This window comes from Paralichthys olivaceus, chromosome 24, assembly GCF_024713975.1.
Source record: "Paralichthys olivaceus isolate ysfri-2021 chromosome 24, ASM2471397v2, whole genome shotgun sequence".
NCBI lineage: Eukaryota > Metazoa > Chordata > Actinopteri > Pleuronectiformes > Paralichthyidae > Paralichthys > Paralichthys olivaceus.
The window spans coordinates 12,755,827-12,779,643 of NC_091116.1; the positions used below are offsets into that span (position 1 = coordinate 12,755,827).

The following is a 23,817-nucleotide window of genomic DNA, read 5'->3' on the forward strand; positions in this document are numbered from 1 at the left end:
CCCCCCACGACTTTAACCAAATCCTGTTCCATCCACACGAGAGACGGTGGTGCATCCTGTGTGCGTCGGGATGCCACACGCTTCCTCTAAAGCCGAAACCCAGGAGCGTCGACGTGCAGCAGGGCCCTCGCCAAAGATGTTTGTGTTGTCTACCTACCACAACAGCCCACCTCCCTTTATTTACTCCGGTGGAAATCAGAGCTGTGGATGCATTGCAGGCTTCCTGTTTCTAAGAATACATCGCCATTGAACTCTTGATCCGTCGGCTCTTGTGTGCTGGTAGCAAACACTTCCTCAGCATCGTGACTAACGCTTGTTTACGGCCTCCGCTTCCGCATGCTCGCACTGAAACTTAAAGCATTTGAGCCGATGTGTTGTGTCCAGGCGCGGCGGCGGAGCGGCCCAAGAAAACGTTTCCACAGGACGCGCTTTGAGAATAGAGAGAGGGTCGTGCAAGACAAGAATCTGCTTCACGTCACATTTGGTTTTAAAATCTGGTGAAGTGTCAAACAGACCCGGGTTTTCTGTTCTCCTGCAGAATCCATCTTGTCTCAAGAGCGAGCTGAGACGTCATGATTGACAGCCGAGACTGATCCTGGTACAGTTTTTACTTCCGTTGATATTTTTATCGTTGTGTCGGGTTAGTATTGTGACTCTGAAGCCAGGTGGGCGGAGCAGTAATTCTGAGATCACAGTCACCAGGCCGGTACGAGAGCATTAGAATAACCACGCCCCTCTGTTAATCTGGTTCACTGGCGCCCCCCAGTGGCCTAATTAAGAGAGGGAGGTGACACTGAGCACGTGCGAGCAGGTGGCTCTCGAGCAGGAAGTTGAAGCGAGTTAAGCTCTTGTACTGAAGTAGAAAATAAGTCATGACACGTGGAGATATTCTGGAAAGCTGAAGAGAAGTTGTACAACGGAGCTGCCGAATATTCCCGGTAAGTTAGCTGCTTGCTAACACCAAACTAGCGCTCTGTTGTTGCTAACCTCCAGAGTTTGGTTGTGATTGTTTGGTTGTGATTGTTTGGTTGTGATTGTTTGGTTGTGATTGTTTGGTTGTGATTGTTGTGCCTCAGTGAGCTGGTTTATTAAGCTGAACAGAAAATGCTGATCTGGATTACTGACTGATTGTTCCGCACGTTTGTGCAGGCTGGTTTTTTGCTTCCTGGTCTTCATCCTCATCATCATCCTCATCATCATCGTCCTTGGTCTTCATCCCCATCACTCATCGGATTCAACCCCTTTATCTTTTCCATCCTTTTGGAGCCAGGTAGGAACTTGGTGCACTATTATTCACAATATTCAAATAACTTTAAAAACTCTTAATCTCCCGAAACACGGTTGAGAATATTAAAAAGACTGAATTTCATATTCCCTCGGTTATTTAAAAACTAACAGCAGTTTAATTCGAGATCTCAGTTTTTTTGTTATTGGTATTTGTTTTGTTTGATTTGTTGTCGGGCCCCAACATTTAAAAATTGCAGCTGAAGTAAACTGGGTTTTTAGTGTAATTGCCTTAATTTGGTTGTCATATTGACTAATTTCATGAGCCGTAGCAGTTTTATGTGAAATGACAATAAAATTGTTAGTAATATAATTCTTTTGTTTTTTTGGAATTGTTCTTGGAATTGGGTGCAATTCTTGTTCGTGCCCAGTAGGGTTGCAAAATCCTCTGGTGGTTGGTGTGAGTTATAAAGGGAAGAATTGTTTAATGAGAACCTAGACTCTTAGATATGCCTGTTAACTTGACAACACATACGTCAGGTGGGTAACACCTTTTAACTTACACTATTTAAAAGTAGTTTAATACTACAATTAAAGATAAATACACTCGAATTAAGTCGTTCATTCAGATCAGCAGGTTAAACAAACTGAAGTTGACACGCTCTCTGAGTTTCTCGGCCACTCACATGGATATCCTTCCCTGAAATTTTCCAGTTATCTTGAAAGCCCTCCTTCACACATCACGTCACCTTCCCAGCAGCAGCGCGGGTGGTATGTAAGGAATGCAGCAGGGGTCAGATTTAGTCGTGGAGAGCCAGAAACTCTGACAACAGAAAAATCGCAGGAAGACGGCGTCATGTGACCTGTGGCGTTGTTCGACTGCCGGGTGATTTTACGTAGAATTGTGCTCCGAGCTCTTAAACACCAGAAAACAAAAGAGCATCTTTGTGGTTTACTTGATTAGAAACAGACACAAGCTGAAGAGAAAATGTAAAATAACGCTGCATGCACTTCCAGTAACTCCACTGGCTGTTCACAGAACTCTCTGGTTACAACATGCTCTCCAAACAATGCTTTGATGCACATACCAGACGCACATCTGGACAATAGCGTGATCAGGCCACTTGTGTGTGGGGATGTCTCACTCTGGAGAAAAATGGAATGAGTTCTTGGCCGGGCTCGAGGGTGTGGAGGGCGCACATTCGAGGGGTTGGGGTGAGCGATGTGGCCCGGGTGTATGGACGTGACCCGGGCCTGGGTGGGACCGCAGGAAGTCTGCCCCTCGCTGCACGGCCCTGTCAGACCGCAGCGGGGTCATGAATTATCTGAGCAGCGGTGATGTCAACGCGTGGTCGTCTTACTTTGGTGTCTCACGGAGGGACGTCACGACCAAAGAGGAGAGTTCATCCCTCGAGAGCTCGGGCAGGGGCGTGACGAGGAAGACCCCGGGACTGAATCTGGGACCAGGTTTTTAAAATTAAAAAAATGAATCTTCTTTTTCGGTCTGCAGATGAATCTCTGTCACCACAGAAACACAAATGGTCACACGTTATTTCAAACTGAGCTAATAAGACGTGACGAACAACTAATGCCATCGAATATTATCCATGTAGAAAACTTCTCTCTGACATAATGAGAGCAGAGATATATCTTTACTGATAGAAACGAACCGGTGCATCTATAGACTGTAAATAAAGATGAGGTGAAGCCCCCTGGTGGCTGCCTGCAGTACTGGTCATGCACCCTGCCTCCTCCACATCAGCAGATGGGACATGGACCAAACTAAGCTGATGTATGTTCATCCGTCCATCCATTGAGTGTCTCAGGAGCTTTTCAGTTCACCTATGTGTCTTTGGACTGTGGGAGGAGGCCGGAGAACATTCGATGTTAAACAGTCAAACCCAGAGGCGACCCACTGCGCCCCCTGTGCCGGCCCTGTGATGTCAGGCTCTTCAAAAACATCTCAAACAATGAGCTTATTGCAATTTTAAAGAGCCCAGTTCCTACGGCCCGGGGCAGCGAGCCAGTGTCCACTTGTGCGAGGCGCGTCGCTGCTCTTGTCTTCGGCATCATCCTGCCAACAGGAACTCCCTCGCTCCTCTCCCAGTTTCCTGCCATTGTTCTCCCCGCTGCCACCAGGCTCAGGCTCCGCCCAGGATCTGGGAAAAGGTGGGATGTTAAATCGGCCCATTTCCTCTTCGATCAGCTACGACCTCCGCTCTGTGTGTGTGTGTGTGTGTGTGTGTGTGTGTGTAGAGAGGCATCGCCCTTATGAAGAGCTCGACTATCATTTTTCTTTTTTTGTGTGATGAAGAGAAGTGATTTCAGGCTCAGGTACATATATCAAACAAATTTTAAAAAATTTTAATTTACTTCCAAATATTCACAAGAGAATTAAATCTCCGGATATTTTTATTTTAATATATTTGAAGTTACACATTTTTTATCAAGCTTCTTCCCTCTCTGAAACATCAGAGACACTTTTCCCCACATTTAATATTTCACTGTGTAGAATATGAAGATATTCCAACCATTATAATTCTTTGAGGGGGGTCTGGAGCCAGTCACTGCTGAAAGTATACAGATATATGTCATGTAAACTATTTAGATCTAGATCTAAATCCAGTGTGACGATGCAGCTAAATGGCTTCATTTCAATTTCCTGCAAAAAAAAAAAATCTGTAAACTCAAACAAAGTTAGTTACCTGTTAACTTTCCTGTGGGGAAGCAAGTCTGTGCAAGTTGTTCACTTCAAGTTCGGTGACCTTTGACCCTGGAATTCATGGTCTGCACCAGGAGCTGACAGAGATGGATAAGAAACTAAGAAGCTAAGAAACGAAGTGGTTCATTATCCGTGGCTTCGTGGACCCGGTGGGGAGAGTACGAGTCCCAGAATAAACCTTCATGGGTTCATTTAATTTAACTCGGTGAAGAAATTCCCTTTGTAAATTGAGAACATGTTGAACTACACCATGAAGAAGCAGCAACATGTTCCCGGCTTTATGACTTTCCCTCGATCTTTAGATTTGTTTTTTCTCGGCCGTGCGTTTTCATGCCAGTGAGAATAACTCAGGTTCACAGTCGGATCCTTTCTCATGATCTTTCCCAGTGTTCTTTAAGTGTTGTGGAGGGCATCGGCGAGGTGGGGTTGGAGGGTGCACAGGAAGGAAAAGGAGTAGCTGGGAAATCTCATCGAGGCTCCTCGGCGAACAAGAGACACCCCAGTCAGGATCTGGGCGTCGCTGCCAAGTCATCTCAGGGTCGTCGACTCCAGCGCTACTCGTCTGGGTGAAGCAGCCACAAACACGTCGAGTGGAACAGAACTGTTCTGAGACTTGGACTGAACGTACGTCAGGTTTGCAGAGAGAGAGAGAGAAAGACAAATAGGAGATGAAAGATATAAAAAAAGGAGATGAGGGAAGACTTCTGGTTTTGGTCACAGATTCTGAAAACCAGCGCCCCCGTTTTTTATCTTTGCTCCAATTATCTGAATAATTATCAGATGGATGATATTTCAGATATTCATGGTCCCAAGAGGATGAATCATATAAAGTGCAATGTACAAATATCTCCCGTCCGCCCCACAGAGCTTGTGTTTTCACCTCTGTGCGTCTTTTTGTTGGTCGGTTTGTTTGAAAGCAAGATTTCACAAAAACAACTGGACGGATTATCATGAAACTTTAGTGCAAAGACGCAGAATAAGTCGGGGAAGAACCCATTACCTTTTACATTGTCTTGTCACTATCTTTAACATTGCAAGCTAAGACGTTTAATTGGATTTTCACCGGTTTTCCAGTGAATAATTCTTGAATCTTGTTGAAGAAAATCAACCTTTACGTTTCAAACTCTTGCAGTTTCCTTCGTTAAACCCCCGGTGTGTAAATCGTCTTGAGCAACATCATCACTTTACCATGAGGTTGTTTTTCCATCTTATGTAATTTTGTGTTTTTCCTCGTTGCTACCGTCCCGAACCGAGCAGCTCGTACATAATAATAAAAAAAAACTTCTACGTACAGTAGTTAGATCTCAGCTCGCTTTCCTTGTTACCTCTGATCATTTTTTTTTCCATGTGCTGAAATGAAAATAGAAGCCCCGGCTAAAAATGACCACCTCAACAGATGTGGAGCGAGGCCCGGGCTGCAGGAAACGGGGAGAGTGTCACGTCTTTCACCGAGCGGCGACTGGAGGGGTCGACCTAGAAACATGTGCGGCCTGAACTCTGGCTCTCTTTCTTCCTGTAAGGGCGCCTTCTCGCTCCCTCTCTCTCTCTCTCTCTCCGGCTCTTTATTTTCTTTCTCTTCTTTCTCATCTGCTTTGCTCACACGCCCATGAGCACGCAGACACATGAAAGCAGAGTTAACAGCATGCAACAAGGACGAGGGTTCAAGGTTAAAATCTACACTTCAGTTGGTTTTGTGAATCAGAAAACAAGTGTGTGGTTATATTCCAATAAAAAGACAGTAAAATAAATATAACTGGACATTTATGGTCAGTCTCAGACGTACGTGAAGGTTTTTTCGTTCCAGGTGAAAGCTGGTAACTCTGATTTAACGTTTTTAAGAAAAGTGTTGTCTCCCTCCAGTGGTTCACTTTGAGCAACGTCTCATCTCAATTCACATTCAAAGCAAAATGTTTCTGCTCTTGAGGGGAAACCGAGTGTTTATTTCTTTTTTTTCTCACTTCAGTCATTCCAGAGAAAGACGTTTTATTCCACATCCACATCAACAATGAACAAATAATTTGCAATTTACAGTCATATGTTGCATTTACACTTAGTTTGAAAAGGAAATAAAAAAGGATTTCAGTTGAAAGAGTAAATGAGTTCCTGCAGAGAACTGAATAATTTAGGTTCAAGCATGATTTTCACTTTTTATTCCATTAAAATAACAGTTGTTGCCTTTTAAACTCTTCTATCCACACATCTGGACGTTACTGGAACAAATCATCACAAATAGAAGATAAGAACGTTTTTTCATTCTCATCCCCCTGATAAAGCTCTTTAAGATTTAAAATTGCTTGTTTTTCCAGTTTACACAAGTTTACAGTCAATCTTAACCCCACCTCCTTTCTTTCTTCTTTCATTTCACACCTCAGACACTTCTTTTTTCCCGCCCTCATGCATTTCCCTGCAGAGTACTAGATTGTAAATTTACCGACGAGGTGAATAAATTATGTCAGAGTCAGTTCCACCGGTCACACAGCTCTCGTCTGCACACACAGTAAACACACTGCACTTGAGGGAGATGCCGTCATGTGTGAAGAAGCGTGACGCTCACAGAAAGAGGAGTCCACATATATAGAATTTCTGGTGACGATGTTCCTCCTCATCAAACGGCTGAGTTGAGGATTTATGAGAAGCACACGGGGCCAATGTCCAGGCCGAACTCCTGATCTGGATTTCCGACATCCATGGGGGCCAAGTCCACGATGGGCAGCCTGGCCGAAGTTTGAGTCCTGTACTCGATCACTGTCTTGCCCCAGTTTCCATTTGATTGCTGATGGAAAAAAAAGAGTTAAATCATTTAATTTCTGTCCCAATGTCCTCTAATCAAATATAAATATTCTGTTGAAGACGTACCGAGCAGCCGTCCTCGATGACGGTGTAGCGGAGGCGGTTGTTGCCCTGCGCTCTCAGCTCTTGGCCGTTGGAGCCTCTGAGAACCAGAGCTTTCTTCAGGGTGCTGCTGTTTGCGTCTTTATACGCCACGCTGTTCCTGCAGTGGTAGGTCACGCTCTGGTGCGACGCCGCGGACAACAGCTGCAGCAGCTTCATTTGAACGGCCACGGCATTCGGCAGCTCCTCCTTGTTTCCGTAGGTGAACTGAAAGTAGATGTCAGAACATGTCAAACTCAAGATTTTAAAGCTGGTGGACCATGCCCGTGTCCAAATACATCTTCTGGGAATCTTACTCTGGTTCCTCCGTTCATGTCGGCTCCGAACCACACGGGTTTGTTGGCGCTGGGGCTGGATTTCGTCCACCAGGCTTTGCGGGGAACATTTGCCGGATTGGCGGAGATGCAGGTTTCACCATTCTCCATATTACAGAAGACCCTGATGGCGTCTTTGGTGCTGCCTTGGTTTGGATCAATCCAGTACTCACCTGAATCAGAGTGAAGGAGTAAGATCACTTGGTCTTATCTATGCATATGTGATGTCTAGATAGAGAAAAACCAATCCCTCACCGCTCTTCTTCTGGGGGTAACACTGTTTAATGTCCTGGCAGGTTTTCGCTGGGTTCATCTTGCTGCCGTCAGGACTGCGCAGGTTCTGCAGATGTCCACTGAGGGTCTTCAGGGTGGCGTGGACGCCGGTGTCTGCACGTAGGGCGGCATCGTTCTTATTGGGAAGGGCTTCATCTTTCAACTCCGGGGGTGGATCAGCCGCCTCGAGGAATTCCATAACATGTTGAGCCTCGCCGTTCTCGTCGTAATCCATCGGGGCGACCATGAGGTCTTCCACCATCGCAGAGGGAGGTCCTGGGGGGCCAGGAGGGCCGGAAGGTCCGGGCTCACCAGGTGGACCCTGACAAAGAAATGATCCAACACTCAGTCTATAAATGATTTATTTAAATCTTCTCTCTGGGATAAAAACGTAACGTTGTGTCACCTGAGCGCCGATGTCTCCGCTCGATCCTCTGCTCCCGGGAGCTCCCATCGGTCCAGGCTGACCAATGTGTCCTTCCTTTCCTGGGGGACCCAACACTCCCGGAGGGCCCTGCACGGTTGTAAAACAGTGACACGTTTACACTGAGAAATAATGCAGATTTTCAAGACTTCAGATTTCCCAGCTCGCTGCTTTCATACACTTACCCTGTGCCCAGCTGGTCCGACAATACCTGTAGATCCTGTATCTCCTGTGGCCCCCTAACAAAAGAAGATAGTTTCATTTAGTTTGTTTCGTCTGAAGTTTGGAGTATCTTTCTCCGCAGGATGTCAGTAATATTTTGCTCACAGTTATTCCAGGGAGACCGTGGAGTCCGGTGAAACCTCTGTGTCCTTTCTGACCCCTCTCTCCTGGCTCTCCAATGGCCCCCTTCTCCCCTTGTGGTCCTTGAGGGCCCTAAAAGCAGACAAACGATTCAGATTCAGTTCAGCACGTCATGGGAAATAAGTAACAATTAGTTTGATTGTACATTTTAAATAATTAAAATATGGTGGAAAAAATTGCTATATTATCTTTACCACTTTCCCCCGCACTCCAGTTTGTCCTTGGGGTCCAGGGGAGCCTTTGGCCCCCTAAACTCAAAACAAGCAGAAGGACATGATGGAGCTGAGTTTGTATTTGTGACAGTATTGACAGAGCTGTGAATACGTGGCTGACAGATGCACTTTATCATATTTCTATTTGTCAAACTCACAGTATCACCAAGTTGTCCTGGACTGCCGGTAAATCCCACCGGCCCCTCGGTTCCAGGGGACCCTGTGACACCAGCCAGACCCTCTGGACCAGGATTTCCTCTGTCTCCCTGGAAACACACATCAGTGATGACACAGTCCACAATCCACTATTTGTAAGAGAAAACACACTGACAGCATGTATTCAAACTTACCTTGTCTCCCATTAGACCGTCTTTACCAGGTGACCCCTCTGCTCCGGCAATACCCTGAAACAACACATGACAACATCAGAATATAACAAATAAATATATGACACAACAAATATTTTCTTTATTTTATTTGCGAGTCACTTCTGGTACAAGGACGAACCTCGGGGCCAGCGTCTCCTCTCGGTCCAGTGGCTCCCGGTAAACCAATTCCGCCATCGGGCCCTTTGCCGCCCTGTGTTCCAGTGGCTCCAGCTTTTCCTGGTGGACCCTGAGAAACAAAGAAGCAACTCAAGCAGTTATTCACATTATCATTTTATCCGCGTTTGATAGATGTAGTCTGGCTTGGTGAGCGGGATTACTCACAGCAGGACCTGGCAGTCCCAGCATGCCTCCCTCTCCTCTGAGTCCAGGCTGACCCACGATGCCTCGCTGTCCTGCGGCTCCTACAGGTCCTGGAGGTCCATCAGGCCCCTGAGAGAGAAACACAAGAGCAGACATCCAGTTGAATCAACTCTGGACTTATTTTTTCACCGGCTGCATCAATATAAGCACAGTCTGAACTCTTTCTTACAGGAGGACCGTCCTCTCCAGAGTCTCCCTTCTCTCCAGAGCTGCCAGAGGGGCCCGGGGGTCCCGACTCTCCTTGACGTCCTCCGGCTCCGTTCTCTCCTTGAATACCAGCAGGGCCTTGCTTTCCTGGAGCACCTATTGGCCCATCTGCCCCAACAGCTCCCTGAAACATGCACACAAGTTCCGGGTCAGTACAAATTTTCCTTTATGTGTTAGTTTCATTTAATGGAATGAAAATAACTCACAAGAGAACCAGCTGGTCCAACTCCTCCAGGCAAACCGGGAAAACCAGGAGAACCCTGTGGGAACAAAACACTTTATTATCATTATAACATTAATGTTTAAAAAACTGTCGAGACACCAAATTAAAGCTATAACGTAAAAATAGAACTTGAAGATCTTACCGTTTGACCCTGTGTTCCTCTGCCACCTTTCAGTCCAGTTACACCAACAGGTCCCTAAAATAAAAACACAAAGAATTATCAGAGATCAACCAAATGCTCCTTCCTTCTACAACAGTTTCCTCCATGTTTTCGGTCGTGTACCTGTGTTCCTGGTTTCCCGGCCATCCCCTGTGGTCCGGGTGGTCCAACTTCTCCCTTCAGGCCTGGCTCACCTGTTTCACCTTTGACCCCGGCCTGACCATCAACACCCTGGGAGAGAAACCAAGACATAGGTCACGTATTCATTCCTGAAGCCTGAGACGTGACGTCTGGAGAGAACACACGAATGGCGTTGTACGGGGAACCTTAAAATATTCATGTTATATTTTGGACATGGCCGTCCCGTGCGTGTCTGTCCACTTACAGAAGTTCCAGGAAATCCAACAGCGCCAGTCGGACCAGGCTCACCAGTAGAACCCTGTTGATATCATCATCACACAAAAAATACACACTTCATCAGGAAAAATATCAAACTTCCAGTCAATTAACGTCAGATGTAAAACGAAGATGTTCCACTGACGGCGATTCCCCTGGTTCCTCTGCGTCCTGTAGGTCCTTGTGGGCCGGGTTCACCCTGAAATAAAGAAAATAAAGCAAAGAGGTTCTTACATTTGAAACTGAAATATTAGATTTTCAACGAGCCATATTTTACAGATTTAAAATAAAACAGTGCTTAAAGTTTTGCTCTTGAACCCACCTTCTCTCCGTTGGGTCCACCGGAACCAACAGGTCCAACAGAACCAGGAAGTCCCTTTAAATCAAATGAATAAATAAATGTTGGCTCTAACTCAGACAAACAGAAACCGATGGTTTGAAAGTGGAAATGTTTTTGGTCACAAATATCCGGCTTCAGTACTTTTGTCATGATGACAGAACTCACCCGTGCACCGTCAGATCCAGCTTTACCCTCCAGCCCTTTGTCTCCAACAGAACCCTGTGAGAAGAAATCATTGGCTCAGGTTCTTTTTCTTTCAGGGGCTGATATTTTGGGGATCAAACCGGTGCCTCTGTTTCTTTGCAGACGATCTAATCCTATTCTTTAACTTACACCATCTCCTTTAGGGCCTGAAGGTCCGGGTATGCCCCTCTCTCCTGGCATCCCCTGAAGTCCTGGACCCCCTGGTTCACCAACTCCACCCGCTGGACCAGAGTTTCCCTAAAATGTACAGGTACATATCACAGATTTTCATGCAGCAAGTGAAAATAATGGAGGTTTTGACCTTCACGTTTTAATTTATGGTCACGATACCTTTGGCCCGTCTGGTCCTGGTCCACCTGGACTACCTTTGGGTCCCTGCAGCCCATTGGGGCCGATTTCACCTCTTTCTCCTGGGGGACCTCTTTCTCCCTACAAGGACAAACAACAGATAAAGACACGCACCAGTGTCTACACACAGAGCGACACCCTTAATCGAGGTGGTAACGGACATCAGCCATACAAGTGAACCTACCCGTGGACCAGTACTTCCAACAGTCCCAGCCTCACCAGCAAGGCCCTGGAAAAATATCATGACACATGAATTAATAGTCAAATTAAACTGAATTTTACTGCTCATGCAAAAAAAATAAAAAACAAAAGTAGTTTTCTTATCCTACCTCAGAACCTGGTTTTCCTGACTCTCCAGGTGCACCTGGCAGTCCGGGCAAACCCTAAAAAACACCAGAACACTTTTTATTTATGCTCATGACAATAACAGAGAATATCAACTGATAGTTAACGTACATTTAATCAAGGTTTGCGCTTGAAATGGAGAAATCCCTCGTGGAATGAGTTTATATTTCTTGTTCATCTTGTGGTTTCAGTTTCAATAAATGTCTAATTCAATTATTGAAATGAAAAACTCCTCCAGACTAAACTTCTAAATTAAAAAAGTCTATCATGACAGGATGCAGTTTACCTGGAAACCATTGAGTCCCTGAGGTCCCTGCTCTCCTCGTTTTCCTGCAAGACCCTGGAAAAAAGCAAATTCAATTTAATCTACATATTATTGATCACCAGAGGTTTTCTCAACATGGGGGGGTGGGGCTTACAGCTGGTCCCGTTGGTCCGGCAGCGCCCTCTTCTCCGTCTTTTCCATGCAGTCCCTAGAAGACAGTGAAAGTGAATCAGTGTATTTGTGCGTTGATGAGGAGAGAGGTAAGAAGTTCACATTGTATTGTATGAATTAAGATAAACTTTACCCTTTGACCTGGAGGTCCTGCACTTCCTGCCTCTCCGATCTTTCCAGCATCACCCTAAAAAAAACAACAAGAAACCAAACACAGAAGTCGCCTGATAAATTAATTTTATTCACAAGTTTAAAATCTAAATTTTTGTCATAAATTCAAAATATTAATGAGTAAAAGTTAGTTCTATGTTGTTTAAGTAAGTTCATTCTCCTCCTCATTTGTCGCATCACAACAATATTGTGCAACGTCGTTCTATTTGCTCATCGCACGTTTCTAACGTTGCCGAGCAACATTCATACTGACAGCGAATCCTTTTGGTCCCGGCAGCCCCATCGGTCCACCAGATCCTCTGTTTCCAGTGGAACCAGCTGGGCCTTGTTTGCCGTCGTCCCCTGCTGAGCCCTGGTAATGCAGAGAGAAAATTAAATTCATGCCGTCGTGCAACAGATACCCCACATTGTGCTCGAGGCCTGGAGGAAGAATGGATTCTTATTTATCTGCGAGGGTGAGAAGTGAGATGTTGACGAGTTTTGTGCTCTACCATGGCTCCTTGTTTTCCCTCCGCTCCCTGAGCTCCGATAAGTCCAGTCAGACCCTGTGAAACAAGACTTTAACTGTGATACTGCAGTCGGGTTTGAATTACTTCTAAATACTAAAAGACAATATTCCGTGTTTACCCGTGCTCCTGTTAAACCCGGCTCTCCGCCGCGTCCCAAATCTCCTTCCAAGCCCTTGGGACCAGCTGATCCAGACAGCCCTCTCTCACCCTGAGCTCCCTGTGAAGCCGAATATGTTTCCATCAACACTCAAAGTGCACAAACAGGATCATGACAGAGAACAGTATTTTAATTATCATTATGTTGATGTGACATCACCTTTGGGCCTGGTAAACCATCAGCACCCGGGAAACCTCTATTTCCTGGAGCTCCCTAAAACAAATGAAGGAACATTCTGATGAGATTTGAGTTTCCAATAAATGTTTCTCTCAGCTCAGAGGATCCTGAAAATAGTCGACTCACCATCTCTCCTTGAGGTCCTGGAGGTCCGATGGACCCGGCGTCTCCTCGGGGTCCACGCTTGCCGTCCTCTCCCATCGGGCCTAATGGACCCTGGGCACCGTGGTCGCCCTGACATCACACAGGAAACAGAACCCAGAGAATCACTGGAGTGGTTTCCCGACAAAGACGTCGAACAGTCGAACACATTATTTATATGTTACTCACTCTCTCTCCCTTGAGTCCACTGTCTCCTTTAAATCCAGGCACTCCGACGTCACCCTGTGAATAAAACAATTAAATCTCCCAGAGCAAAGATACAAACACATGGACAACAAGGAAATCATTCTAGTGCTCGTACCACTTGGCCCTTGGGTCCGTCTGCTCCTGTAGTTCCCTGGGGGCCAGGGGCACCGGCTGGCCCAGTCAAACCTGCCGGACCCTGAACGCCTCCCAGACCCTGAGGAAGAAGATATTTAAGAGACGTGTATCAGATCTGCAGACAAAGACGTGAAGGACGCTTTGAATCTTTATAATTCATGTAGTTCCACTCACAGCTTGACCTCGAGCACCTGGAGCTCCATCAGGTCCTTCTGCTCCCTGTGGTGAAACAAGTATTAACATATAATTCATAATGATGAGGTGAATCCCAAACTTTAAAAGAAACACCTGCTAAAAGCTGAGACAGAGTTATTTGATTTAAGTCTAACACACCTGCTGTCCTGCTGGTCCCTGGGGTCCGACATGTCCGGCGTCCCCTCTGGTTCCCTGCTGACCTGGACTTCCTCTCACTCCGGTCGGTCCCGCTTCACCCTGAAGCACACGACACATTACAGGACAACTTCAGAATTCAAAATATTAAATTTGTCAAGTCCCAACTCTTTGTTTTCATTTTAAACTTTTTAGACTTATGTGAGTTTAACATCGCAAGAAACCGTCTTAGATACACAATGTCGATGCATGAAATAAACACCGGAGTCTCCAGGGGCCAAAATAAAAGGTTTTATAAACTAAATATGGATAAAAAAATGTAGATTATAAAAGATCTCACCTTCACTCCTGGGCTGCCGGGAAATCCTGGTACACCGGGGATTCCCAGTGGACCCTGTAATCAAAGAAAAACATAATAAAACAAATATTCTGGTGACTGTGAGGATAATTGTGTCAAAGGCCCAAATAACTGCAACAAAACTTGTATATAGAGTTTGATTTTTGTTAGAACTGCTGGATTAACGAGGAACCACTAATCTAATGATAAACATATTGGTTCTTACCAGAGGACCTGGTTTGCCGACATGTCCGGACGCCCCACGTTTCCCCTGAAGGAAGAGGAGAAAGAAAAGATGTCAGTCCTGCAACATCCTTTTCGTAGTCTTTATACGTTTGTCTTTTTAAACACATGAACAAGGGAGGATTTTATTCACCACAGGTCCAGTCGGGCCGGCTCTGCCCCGCTCTCCCTGCAGACCCGCGGGCCCCTGAAACAGACGAGTGTCGGACATGAGGCTGTGAATCACAAACACTGTGCTGATGTTTTTTACTGTGCGTTTCCTACCATGGGACCGGGAGCACCCATAGAACCAGAAGAACCAGACGCTCCCTGAACACACACAGACAGAAACAACGAGAGGTCAAACCATCAGACGCTTTGATATCATCTACATGTTATATTTGATGTGGAGTACTTGGCTCATGGTGATATACTGATAATGCAAGTTCGTACCTTTGTTCCAACGGTTCCAGTCTCACCTCTCGAGCCGAGAAGACCAGCGTTTCCCTGGTGAAGAGATTAAAATTCAGGGAAAACTGCCCGAAGTGGGAGAAGTGTAACGTATGATGTTAACTACACGCGTCTGACCTTGTGACCTTTCAGCCCTGGGAGACCTGGGAGTCCTGGGAATCCTCGTGCACCCTGAAGAAAAGAGCCAATCATGAATTCCAAACTTGAAATACGAGAATATCCAGCACATATTTTTACAATATGAAAAATAGATCACGGCTTGATCTAAAATACTTTTTGGTTTTGATTAATAATATTAATAGAATTCATTTGGGAGACAAGGTTACCCCGGATCCTGGATATCCTGGTTCTCCTGTGGCACCGGCTGCTCCAGGTTCTCCCTGAGCAGAACATTTTGAATATTTAAAATGACACCAGCCAGAAGAAAAAGAAAAAGATGTGGTAAAGATCTGTGTGTTTGACTCACGTCAGGTCCGGCTTTTCCTGGAGGCCCGTCTGGTCCTCGATGACCCAGCTCACCCTGCGGACAAACACCTTTAAACTCAACTTCAACATCTCATGTTCAGAAGGAAGTTTAATGACAATCGTCTGAAGAACAAATAAAATGTAAAACATTTAGTTTTCCCCACCATCTGTCCTGGATCTCCAGCATCTCCTGGAAGCCCCTGACCGCCACTCGGCCCCTGGGAGCAGGAGATAATAATAATATGTCATGAATATGATTTAAAGACCTGAGTTAATCAGTCAAAGAAAACTGAAAACCTACTGGTGCTCCGGTGGCTCCTGGAGGTCCTCGTGGTCCTGCTTCACCCTGACATCACAACACGCTCTTTAGATTACATAGAAACGTCTTTACATCGTGTAAATGTGAATATATATCATCTATAAGCAGCTCTCACCCTTGTTCCTGTCACCATCCCAGCCACACTAGACTTCTCACCGAACCCTGAGGCCATCTGAGACACCAGCGGTCCCTGATGAGAGGAAATAAATTCATAAATAAACCCTCCGTGATATCACACACCAGTGAGACAAGGTAACCGGCCCTGACTCAGAGAAAGACTCACCCCAGGGGGAGAGATTTGGCCCGGGGGTCCTGATTGTCCTGGATTTCCTGGCACGCCGGGCTCTCCGTCAAACCCTGGAGGCCCCGCGAAGCCCTGCGGGTTGAATGGAAACGTATCAGAACATGTGTGTTCATGTTTTCAAAGGTGGTTGTGATGGTCGCCCACTGAGGACGTCGCCGGGATCGATTGAAACGCACCCGTCTGCCTTTAAAGCCTCTCGGTCCAGTGCTGCCCTGACCTCCAGGAGGACCCTGAGACACAAAGAGTACATGAAGTTATACGATAGTTGAAAATGACATCCTCCTTTCATTTCATCAACATGTGCAGACAGATGTTTTCTAATCGTCATAATGAATTAAACAACTGTGACCCTAATAAAGGCACAAACTGTTGGTTAAGACGTTTTAGTGCCCCCTAGTGTCCAAACTTGTGTACCTTACATATTATGTTTTATCCAGTTTTACACACTGTACATCCCAGAATAAAGTAACTGAGAGTAAAAACCCACCGAGGGTCCCGTATGTCCTGGCAGCCCGACCACCTGCGAGAAAAAATGATAAAGAAAACAATTTTTTATCAACTGTAAAAATGATTTAAAAAAAAGCCAGGGACAGAGATTGATTACTTACATATGGAATATCACCAGGTTCACCTTTCTGTCCCTGAAACGAGAAAAAATTCACATTTAGATTTAAACGACAACAAAAACAATTGGTTTTAAAAGAAAATGAATGTCAGAATGATTTACCTTGAAGCCCCTGATTTCTAAAGAGAAGGAAGAAAGAAAGTTTACCAGAGTTAAACTTCACAATATTACATCAATTAATACACCAACAAGTACACCGACAGCTCGGATTGATAAAAAAAACATTGAACTCGATGTGACGTCAGAGCGGACTTCAAGGTGTGTCAGTACATTGTGACATCACGGTTGGGTGTGGTTACAGACACAGGAAGTAACGATGAACATGTGGATGACGAGTCTCACCGATCATCCTGCTCGCACTGGCGAAGCTGTCGCACACGGGGCAGCACTCTCCGTCGGGCGTGACGACCTTCTGACAGTTTGACACAGTTTCACACTTCACCTCATCGCAGATGGCGACGCCATTGTCACAGACGCACACGCTGCACGGCTCCGGTTTCCAGATGTCGTTGTGCTGGTGGACTTCTCCGTCCACGTCGCAGCTTTCGCCTTCGGTCTGAACTGCAGCCGCGACACAAACACGCGGGGTGAGTTTTAAAAGCCAAACAACAAAAGCCCTCGATACTGAGTTTGACTTGACGTTTACCTGCTGTGGGTTCGGCGCTGGGAGCCGACGTCGACGCCGCAGATAAGCACACGGGGCAACACTCGCCGTCCGGGGTCACCGTTTCCTGACAGGGACCGAGGTCCTCGCACACCACGTCCTCGCACACGGCGGTCCCCATGTCGCACACGCAGATCCGACACGGCTCGGGGTTCCACATGTCGTTGTTGGCGTAAACTTTTCCATTTTCTGTACAGGTGTCTGCATGAAACAGAAAATCAATTAGTATGAAATTTCAGGATTTAAAGCAAAAGTTTCACAAAATGTAAAACTTTCCTTGAAATAGTAAATCTTAAATGCTAATAGCAAACATGCGTAACATTTCTACACAACAAGAGAAGTAGTCCTGTTTTTCCAAATTCCCTATGTGTAGATTTGTTTTCCTGTAAATTATTCTAATAGAAGGAGTTTTGGTGTAAATTCTACACATAGGGATCTAAAACAGTGCAGCTTATTTTGAAGGAAGGAACTGGTCATTTAAAAAGTGCAATGAACAGCACAACACAAAACACGGTGAAGGTGGAAGTTCCCAGAGGAATACACCTCATCAGGTAAACGAGTTACTTGCTCAACGTCCTTTGTGTGGCGGTAAAACCGGTAGCAGCTCCGATACGCATTTAATCTGCCGATGGAGTTGCTGCCAAAGTTTCCGCTGCACAGAAGTTCATTGAGAAGTGAAAAAAAAAACTCAATGTATTCCTTTTTGCAAACTGAAGGGAAACTCAGAGAGATTTAAAAAAAAACAACATTTTGAGGTGGTGCGCACAGGATGGAGCCCGAAGAGGAGGAGCAGGCGATGAAGAGCAACAGTCCTGACACAGATGTGAAGGTTGACGGTTTCAAACAAAACCAAAACGCAGCCACAGAAAATCTGCAGGCGACAAAACAACCTCGGGACGTTCAGTTTACCGGAGCCTGCGTCCGGGCGCAGTTCTGCAGCCGAGCACACGGGGCAGCACTCGCCCTCTGGGGTCTCTGTGGCCTGGCAGTCGCCTACATCCTCGCACACCACGTCCTCACAGACCACCGTCCCCATGTCACACATACAAACCCGACACGGCTCCGGGGACCATATCTGATAGTTGGAGTAGAGTTTGCCGTCCTCCGAGCAGGAATCTTTGTGAAAAACAAACATCTGACACAGTCGGTGCAAAGAACCTGGACCTGGGAAATGTTTAGTTTGGTCCATGTCCCATCTGCTAACATGGAGGAGGAAGGGTCATGACCTATACAGCAGCCCGCCGTCAGACCGCCTCTCCTCTAAACACCAGGTTTAAAACGGTTCTTAAATATTTATTACCAGTTTTACGATCCGTGCTGGGAGGAGGTGGTGCGGCGGTCGAGCACACGGGGCAACACTCGCCCTCGGGGGCCTCGGCTGCGGGACAGTCCCCGAGCTCCTCGCACACCACTTCCTCACACACCACAGTCCCCGTGTCGCACACGCACACTCGACACGGCTCTGGGCTCCAGGTCTGATAGTGGGAGTAGGCGGTGCCGTTTTCGGTGCAGGCACCTTCACGAGACAGAACATCAGTCAGAGCCGAGGCTGATTCCCCTCGGGCGGAGTCTGAGTCATCATTATGGGGGTTTTCAGTCATAGGGTCTGCGAGCGTCTGCGAACCAGACAAACAGCTTCCCTCTCGACACGAACATGAGCTGCAGGCTTTTCTGTGAAGGTTTTACAAATACAAGCAGCTTCTGCCTGCAGCCGTTATGTTTCAGGATGTCTCAAGAGCGTCTTCACGGTATTTAAACGTTCACTCAGATGCACTGATTCGATTGATTGTTGATCAGAGGTCAAAGGTCACGTGTTTTACATCTCGTGAATGCAACGTCGAGGGAATTAGAAAACATAAACGCAGGTTTTTTAAATGTGCGTAAACCCTTAAAAAAGAAAAATCTGTATTTCTGGTTTTCACTGAAGCATATTCAAAGTCTGGACTTGCATCATCGTCTCCACAAGTTTAAAACTGTTATGATTCCTGTGGCCCTGCACTGTGCGCTGCACACGGACCTGGTTTCCTCAGCTTCAATTGTGGAGGCTGCGGTGACGCTTCAACAACCGAGGCCAGAGGCAGAGGAGAGAGAGAGAGATAAACAGTTTCCACCTGCAGCCGCGCTTCCTGTTCATGGAGAAGATTCGTAGGCCGAGAGCAGAAACGATCTTCGGGGGGTCAGAAAAAGACTAAAACCAGGTTTTTAACTTCAGAGAAATTAAACTATGAACATAAACATGTACTTTGTGCAGCTTCAAGACCAAAACAGCAGCTCTCAGTCAAACTCTCTAACCTGGGAACTAACAGGATTCACTCAACGTGACCTCTGACCTTTCCTCCTCAGCCGGGTGCACCTCCAAACTCAAAACGTGCAGTTTGGCCTCAGGTCTCAGGGTTGCAGGGACGCAGCGGACTCAGATCAGAGATACGATCGGAGAAAAGCCCCATAATGACGTGTTATACCAACAGGAAGGAGCCGGCAGGTGTCGGGTATAACCAGAGAATGAAGGTGCGACAGCGGTGACGTCCATTTACCTGCTTTATTCTCTGAACCGTGCCGAGGTGCTGCAGCGGAGCACACGGGGCAACACTGGCCCTCGGGGGTCGCGGCCCTCTGGCAGCCCCTGAGCTCCTCGCACACCTCGTCCTCGCACACCACGGCGCCCTGGTCGCACACGCACACCCGGCACGGCTCTGGGCTCCAGATCTGATCGTGGGGGTAGACCTTTCCGTTTTCGTGGCAGCTGTCTGAGTCGAGCAGTGAACATGCGGAGCTGAGGATTGTGAGGCTTCGCTCTGAAACCCTCGGTCGTTGTTTCAGAGGAAATCAGCATTTATCACATTAGCATCAGACTTGTGTGTAAATGTGTGTATTTCCATATTTAACCAACAGGCTGCAGCATTTATCACTGATAAATATCAGAACCATCAGCAGGTAGAAGTCTCTGTGTGGAGTGAACCACACATCTGCTGATTATGGACAGGGGAAGTTAGTGAAGAGCGATGGACGCACTCGGATTCAAGCTCTTCTCTGTCCTGAAGCTCTGTCCCCGACCTCGCTGAGACTCTTTCCAAGCAAAATCCTGCTAGAGGCCCCTCCGCCCTGACCCATGAGCCATGTAGACACCAGCTCCTGATTTAACTCCGGCCTCTCGGAGTCTCAACGAGTCCCAACAAGTATGAAGAGAAGCCAACTTAAAGCAGGAGAGGACGTCACAGACAGACAGATTGTCCTCAGGATCTTTAAAAAGGGAATTCTGTGGATTTCAGTCGTCATGTGAAAATGTCCCTCGGCCTCTGGAGAATGAAAATAACTTGTATTTATAAAAGAGGAACTCTGTGAAACTTCGGGCGTGGAGCTTTAAAGACGAGAGGGAATCGACCACACAAGCTGAGACTATGAAGAAGCTACAGCGCTGCATCATGGGAAGTGTAGTATCCAGCTGAAGGGATAAAAAAAATCTCCTCCATCATCCCCTATATTTATACGTATAGTGCACATATATAACTTAAATATAGTTTATTATAGATTCAGTTTTTAGTTTAGAATTAAAAGAAAGAAGAAAATATTCCCCTCAGGAGATAAACCATTTATACGTAAAAGTACAGATGTGGTTTGAGACTGAGACGCTTTAAGAATTAGATGTTCAGACACTTTCAGGTAAATCACCTCTGAGCTGCTCTCGAGCAAGGCAGCGACTAGACTGCGGTTGAACCTCTGTAGCCTCTGGCTGTGAACTAAACCCATAAATGTGTCTTCATGCAACCATCACTGTCTCTGACTGTGAACATGAAAGAGCATCAGACCCGTGGGTTTCACCACATCGCAGAAAATAAATGAAAGGTTTGTTCTAAAGAAGAATTTAATTTATTTCTTATTGAGAGAAAAAAGAGCTCTGATGACGAGTGTCGTCTTCAGGATGAAAACCTAAAAAAAGAAAAGAAAGCAAAAGTAAAAATGGCCACCTGCTGCATTTAAACTCAGCTCAGTGACGTCCCTACGTACTAATTATGTGGTGGAGCCTCTCCCCGACAGAGAAGCTGCATTTCAGAGACGTGAGTTATTTCAGGGGAAACCGCAGAGGCTCTATTATACGTTGGGCTCAGGCAGAAGTTTGTGGTTTGATTTTATTTGAGCTCAGAGGTGCCACACCCGGAGGAAGCCTCCCGCTCCTCTCTCAATATTCAACCTTTACTCCCTTTTTATTTGATTTTACATCAAACTGGAGCTTCTGAAGAACATTTAGAAAAGTTACCACCCAACAAAACTTTATGTTTTCAGGCAGGTGACTTCGGTTTAAGTGATTATTGGTTAGGTTTCCTTGAATAGCAGCTTTTTATTATAATAAACCTGTTGGTTAGAGATTGATTTGAATCTTATTTCTCCTATATTCCACTTTTATAATCCTTGTTTTACGTTATTCCGCAGCTTGGTCTCTTAAAAACAACACAAACTTCCAGTTAAACATTATTTTTTTTCCATTTCTGTGTGAATTACTGGATCTTTACTGCAAACTGAAGGAAACCGTGTGAGGAAGGAAAGTTGCCTCTGTAGTTAAAGTGATTACAACCACCAGGGCCACAGGAGTTTAATGTAACAGTGACCACTAACGACTACGCTGCAGCCGCTTCCAAATAACATTTACCCCAGTTTACTTTAAGTCTTATGAAATATCACGAAATGGTTTAAATTCACTACTTCATTCTTTGTAATTTAGACATTAATTGACTTCCTCGGGTCACAAATCATTTTTTTATGTTAGCAGTTCATGAATCAGTTTGCTTTGATTACACCTGTCCGAACCAGGCTAGCTATTCCCCTTCGATTCCACTCTTTATGCTAAGCTAAGCTATTTAGATTCTGTTGTGCAGATGTTAAAAAATCTCTGCAGCCGTAAACCTGAAACTGTTCAAGAGGTGAATCCTCATTTGTTAATCTAGGATTTGTATTTGTTTTTAACCACGGCTTGACTTTTGATAACGCTGCGCGCGAAGACGTCTGCTTGTGTCACGACCTCACGGAACCGTAAACAACCTCGGATCCAGTTTTCTCTCGTTCTTGCAGCTCGAGCGGAGGTGAAGAAAGTGAGTGACGCTCTCCTCTCCTCTCGCTGCATGGGTGTGTCTCGTCTGCCTTTTGGCCCAAAGTCTGACCAAAATTAGTGGCCTGCTTTTGTCCGTCCCTTCCACAAGGCCACATCATTATAGCCGTGGCGCTCAGCACCCCTTCATTCAGCCTCGGCCTCGCACTGAAATAGCCCGTGCGCGGCGTTTAGCGTGCACTGTAGCGTGCGGGGAGGGGGGGGGGTGAGGTATTTTTGATCCAGAATTACAAACACTGGGACGTTTTATTTTAGAAGATGTGTTCGAAAAAGGAAACAGCCTCATCTTCACCTTTGAGAAAAAGAGATTTTGCTTCAACTTTTTTTTTTTTTTGGAGCATCGTTAGATCTTGTTCTGCACCTGTAAGATTTCCTGAAAAGTTCACAAATGTTTGAATCACCTTTCGAACACGGGGCCTCATTAAGGAGGTTGTGAGTTTAACCTTGAACTTAAAAAACCTGCAGCTGCTGGAAATCTGGAAGAAAACACACGTCCTATATTTTTTCTTGAGAGGAAGAAAACAAATCATAAAGCAGGGATGTGATGGGAAAAACAAACAGACGCATAAAAAAAAGTAAATGTGTTTACAAGACTCGTCCGCTCAAACATAAATCTTCCACACGCGACATGAAAAAGAACCAAAAATGTCGAACGGGTTGATTTTATGAAAGTAAAGTCTGTGAGCAGATTCTTTTCAGCACACACACACACACAGAACATTATTTAATCCTGTTTTTATCCACTTTTGTATGAACCTGTATCAGGTATCAGCACAGAAAGCCAATCAGAGCCCGGAGGGAAGGCCGTCACTCACCTTTCTTGGTATCTTCCTGGCAGGTCACAGTGATCACCTGAGCCAAGGCGAGGGCCAGGCACACAGTAATCCCAGAGCGTAACGAGGGGCCCATGTCTGGATGCCAGACATACAGCGTCCTCACACACAGCCTCCGCAAACACACACGAGGAAGTCAGAGCGAGCCCGATCCCGGGCTACAGCATCCAGACTGAGAAATCCAAAAATCCCTGAGAGGAAGAGGCTCCTGGACGAGAGATGACTGCCAACTGAGACCAGCAGGGGCCCCCCCACATCTCTCCCTCCCACTCTCACTCTCCTCCTTCATCACTTTTTTCTTAGCTCAAGGCCAGCCTCCTCCTCCTCCTCCTCCTCCTCTTCTGTCAGATGCAAGAGAAGATGAGGCAAATTAAAGGCTGCGTTAAACGAGGGCTGCATGATGCTATATTTCATTTTTCTTTGAAAGATGAAGTTGAGATTTTCTTTCGTCTCGTGATTTTGCCGCTTCCACGAGTCCAAGATTAAAATGTAGGATTCATGTTTTCTGGATCTGAAGAACTAAATGTTTCTCGTCTCCTGACGACTCAAAGCAAACTTTTTTATGTTCATGAAACATGAAGCAGAACTTGTTTTAAAAAGTGAAGTGTAAGACTTTGGATCAGAAGATCGAGGGTTCGATTCCCTTCATTCTTTTGGTTGTTTCGTGATCAATACTTCAGAACTCACGTAGAAACCAGTTTGATTAAATCCTCAGATAAACACGACACTCGTGACCTTTGGCAAAGACACATGATCTCGAACATCCAGTTCATAAAGAAGAAAGTGCAGAAGCTGATGGAGGAAGTGTCTTCTTCAT

At 45.9% G+C, this 23,817-nt stretch overlaps 1 protein-coding gene and 1 long non-coding RNA gene across 5 annotated transcripts; one reads left to right on the plus strand and one right to left on the minus strand.

The window, feature by feature from the left end:
• The first annotated feature begins 198 nt into the window (after positions 1 to 198).
• Positions 199 to 9,240, plus strand: LOC138406968 (uncharacterized). Its single transcript, XR_011240359.1, has 4 exons — positions 199 to 938; positions 1,150 to 1,270; positions 8,585 to 8,735; positions 9,102 to 9,240. It is a non-coding gene; the product is annotated as an uncharacterized lncRNA (long non-coding RNA).
• Positions 5,857 to 23,387, minus strand: LOC109643600 (collagen alpha-2(V) chain-like). 4 transcript variants are annotated; one of them, XM_069520954.1, is made up of 58 exons: positions 22,983 to 23,387; positions 19,601 to 19,813; positions 18,367 to 18,582; positions 17,976 to 18,182; positions 17,049 to 17,267; positions 16,745 to 16,963; positions 16,505 to 16,521; positions 16,386 to 16,418; positions 16,265 to 16,297; positions 15,954 to 16,007; positions 15,757 to 15,849; positions 15,589 to 15,663; positions 15,456 to 15,500; positions 15,319 to 15,372; positions 15,156 to 15,209; positions 15,016 to 15,069; positions 14,807 to 14,860; positions 14,672 to 14,725; positions 14,504 to 14,548; positions 14,373 to 14,426; positions 14,223 to 14,267; positions 14,000 to 14,053; positions 13,663 to 13,761; positions 13,504 to 13,548; positions 13,310 to 13,408; positions 13,177 to 13,230; positions 12,973 to 13,080; positions 12,829 to 12,882; positions 12,631 to 12,729; positions 12,495 to 12,548; positions 12,257 to 12,355; positions 11,966 to 12,019; positions 11,816 to 11,869; positions 11,683 to 11,736; positions 11,381 to 11,434; positions 11,236 to 11,280; positions 11,034 to 11,132; positions 10,833 to 10,940; positions 10,665 to 10,718; positions 10,482 to 10,535; positions 10,305 to 10,358; positions 10,149 to 10,202; positions 9,887 to 9,994; positions 9,746 to 9,799; positions 9,587 to 9,640; positions 9,343 to 9,504; positions 9,135 to 9,242; positions 8,932 to 9,039; positions 8,775 to 8,828; positions 8,583 to 8,690; positions 8,407 to 8,460; positions 8,177 to 8,284; positions 8,035 to 8,088; positions 7,832 to 7,939; positions 7,408 to 7,747; positions 7,135 to 7,325; positions 6,803 to 7,045; positions 5,857 to 6,719 (listed from the first exon to the last, which is right to left on the minus strand). In XM_069520954.1, the coding sequence occupies exons 1-58, from the start codon at positions 23,074 to 23,076 to the stop codon at positions 6,573 to 6,575; spliced, it is 5,382 nt and encodes a 1,793-aa protein (XP_069377055.1). In that variant the 5' UTR covers positions 23,077 to 23,387; the 3' UTR covers positions 5,857 to 6,572. The 4 variants fall into 4 exon arrangements, with proteins under 4 accessions (XP_069377055.1, XP_069377056.1, XP_019964320.2 ...); XM_069520955.1 differs by lacking the exon at positions 19,601 to 19,813 and having other exon boundaries at positions 22,983 to 23,365; XM_020108761.2 differs by lacking the exons at positions 18,367 to 18,582; positions 19,601 to 19,813 and having other exon boundaries at positions 22,983 to 23,355.
• Between the last annotated feature and the right edge of the window lie 430 nt (positions 23,388 to 23,817).

Coding starts and splice junctions, on each gene's coding strand:
- LOC109643600 (XM_069520954.1), bottom strand. CDS start 23,076: ATGGGCCCCTCGTTACGCTCTGGGATTACTGTGTGCCTGGCCCTCGCC. Junction 15,210..15,318: donor CTGGAGATCCAGGACAGATG/GTGGGGAAAACT, acceptor GTTTGTCCGCAG/GGTGAGCTGGGTCATCGAGG. Junction 9,040..9,134: donor TGGGACTGCCAGGTCCTGCT/GTGAGTAATCCC, acceptor TTTGTTTCTCAG/GGTCCACCAGGAAAAGCTGG.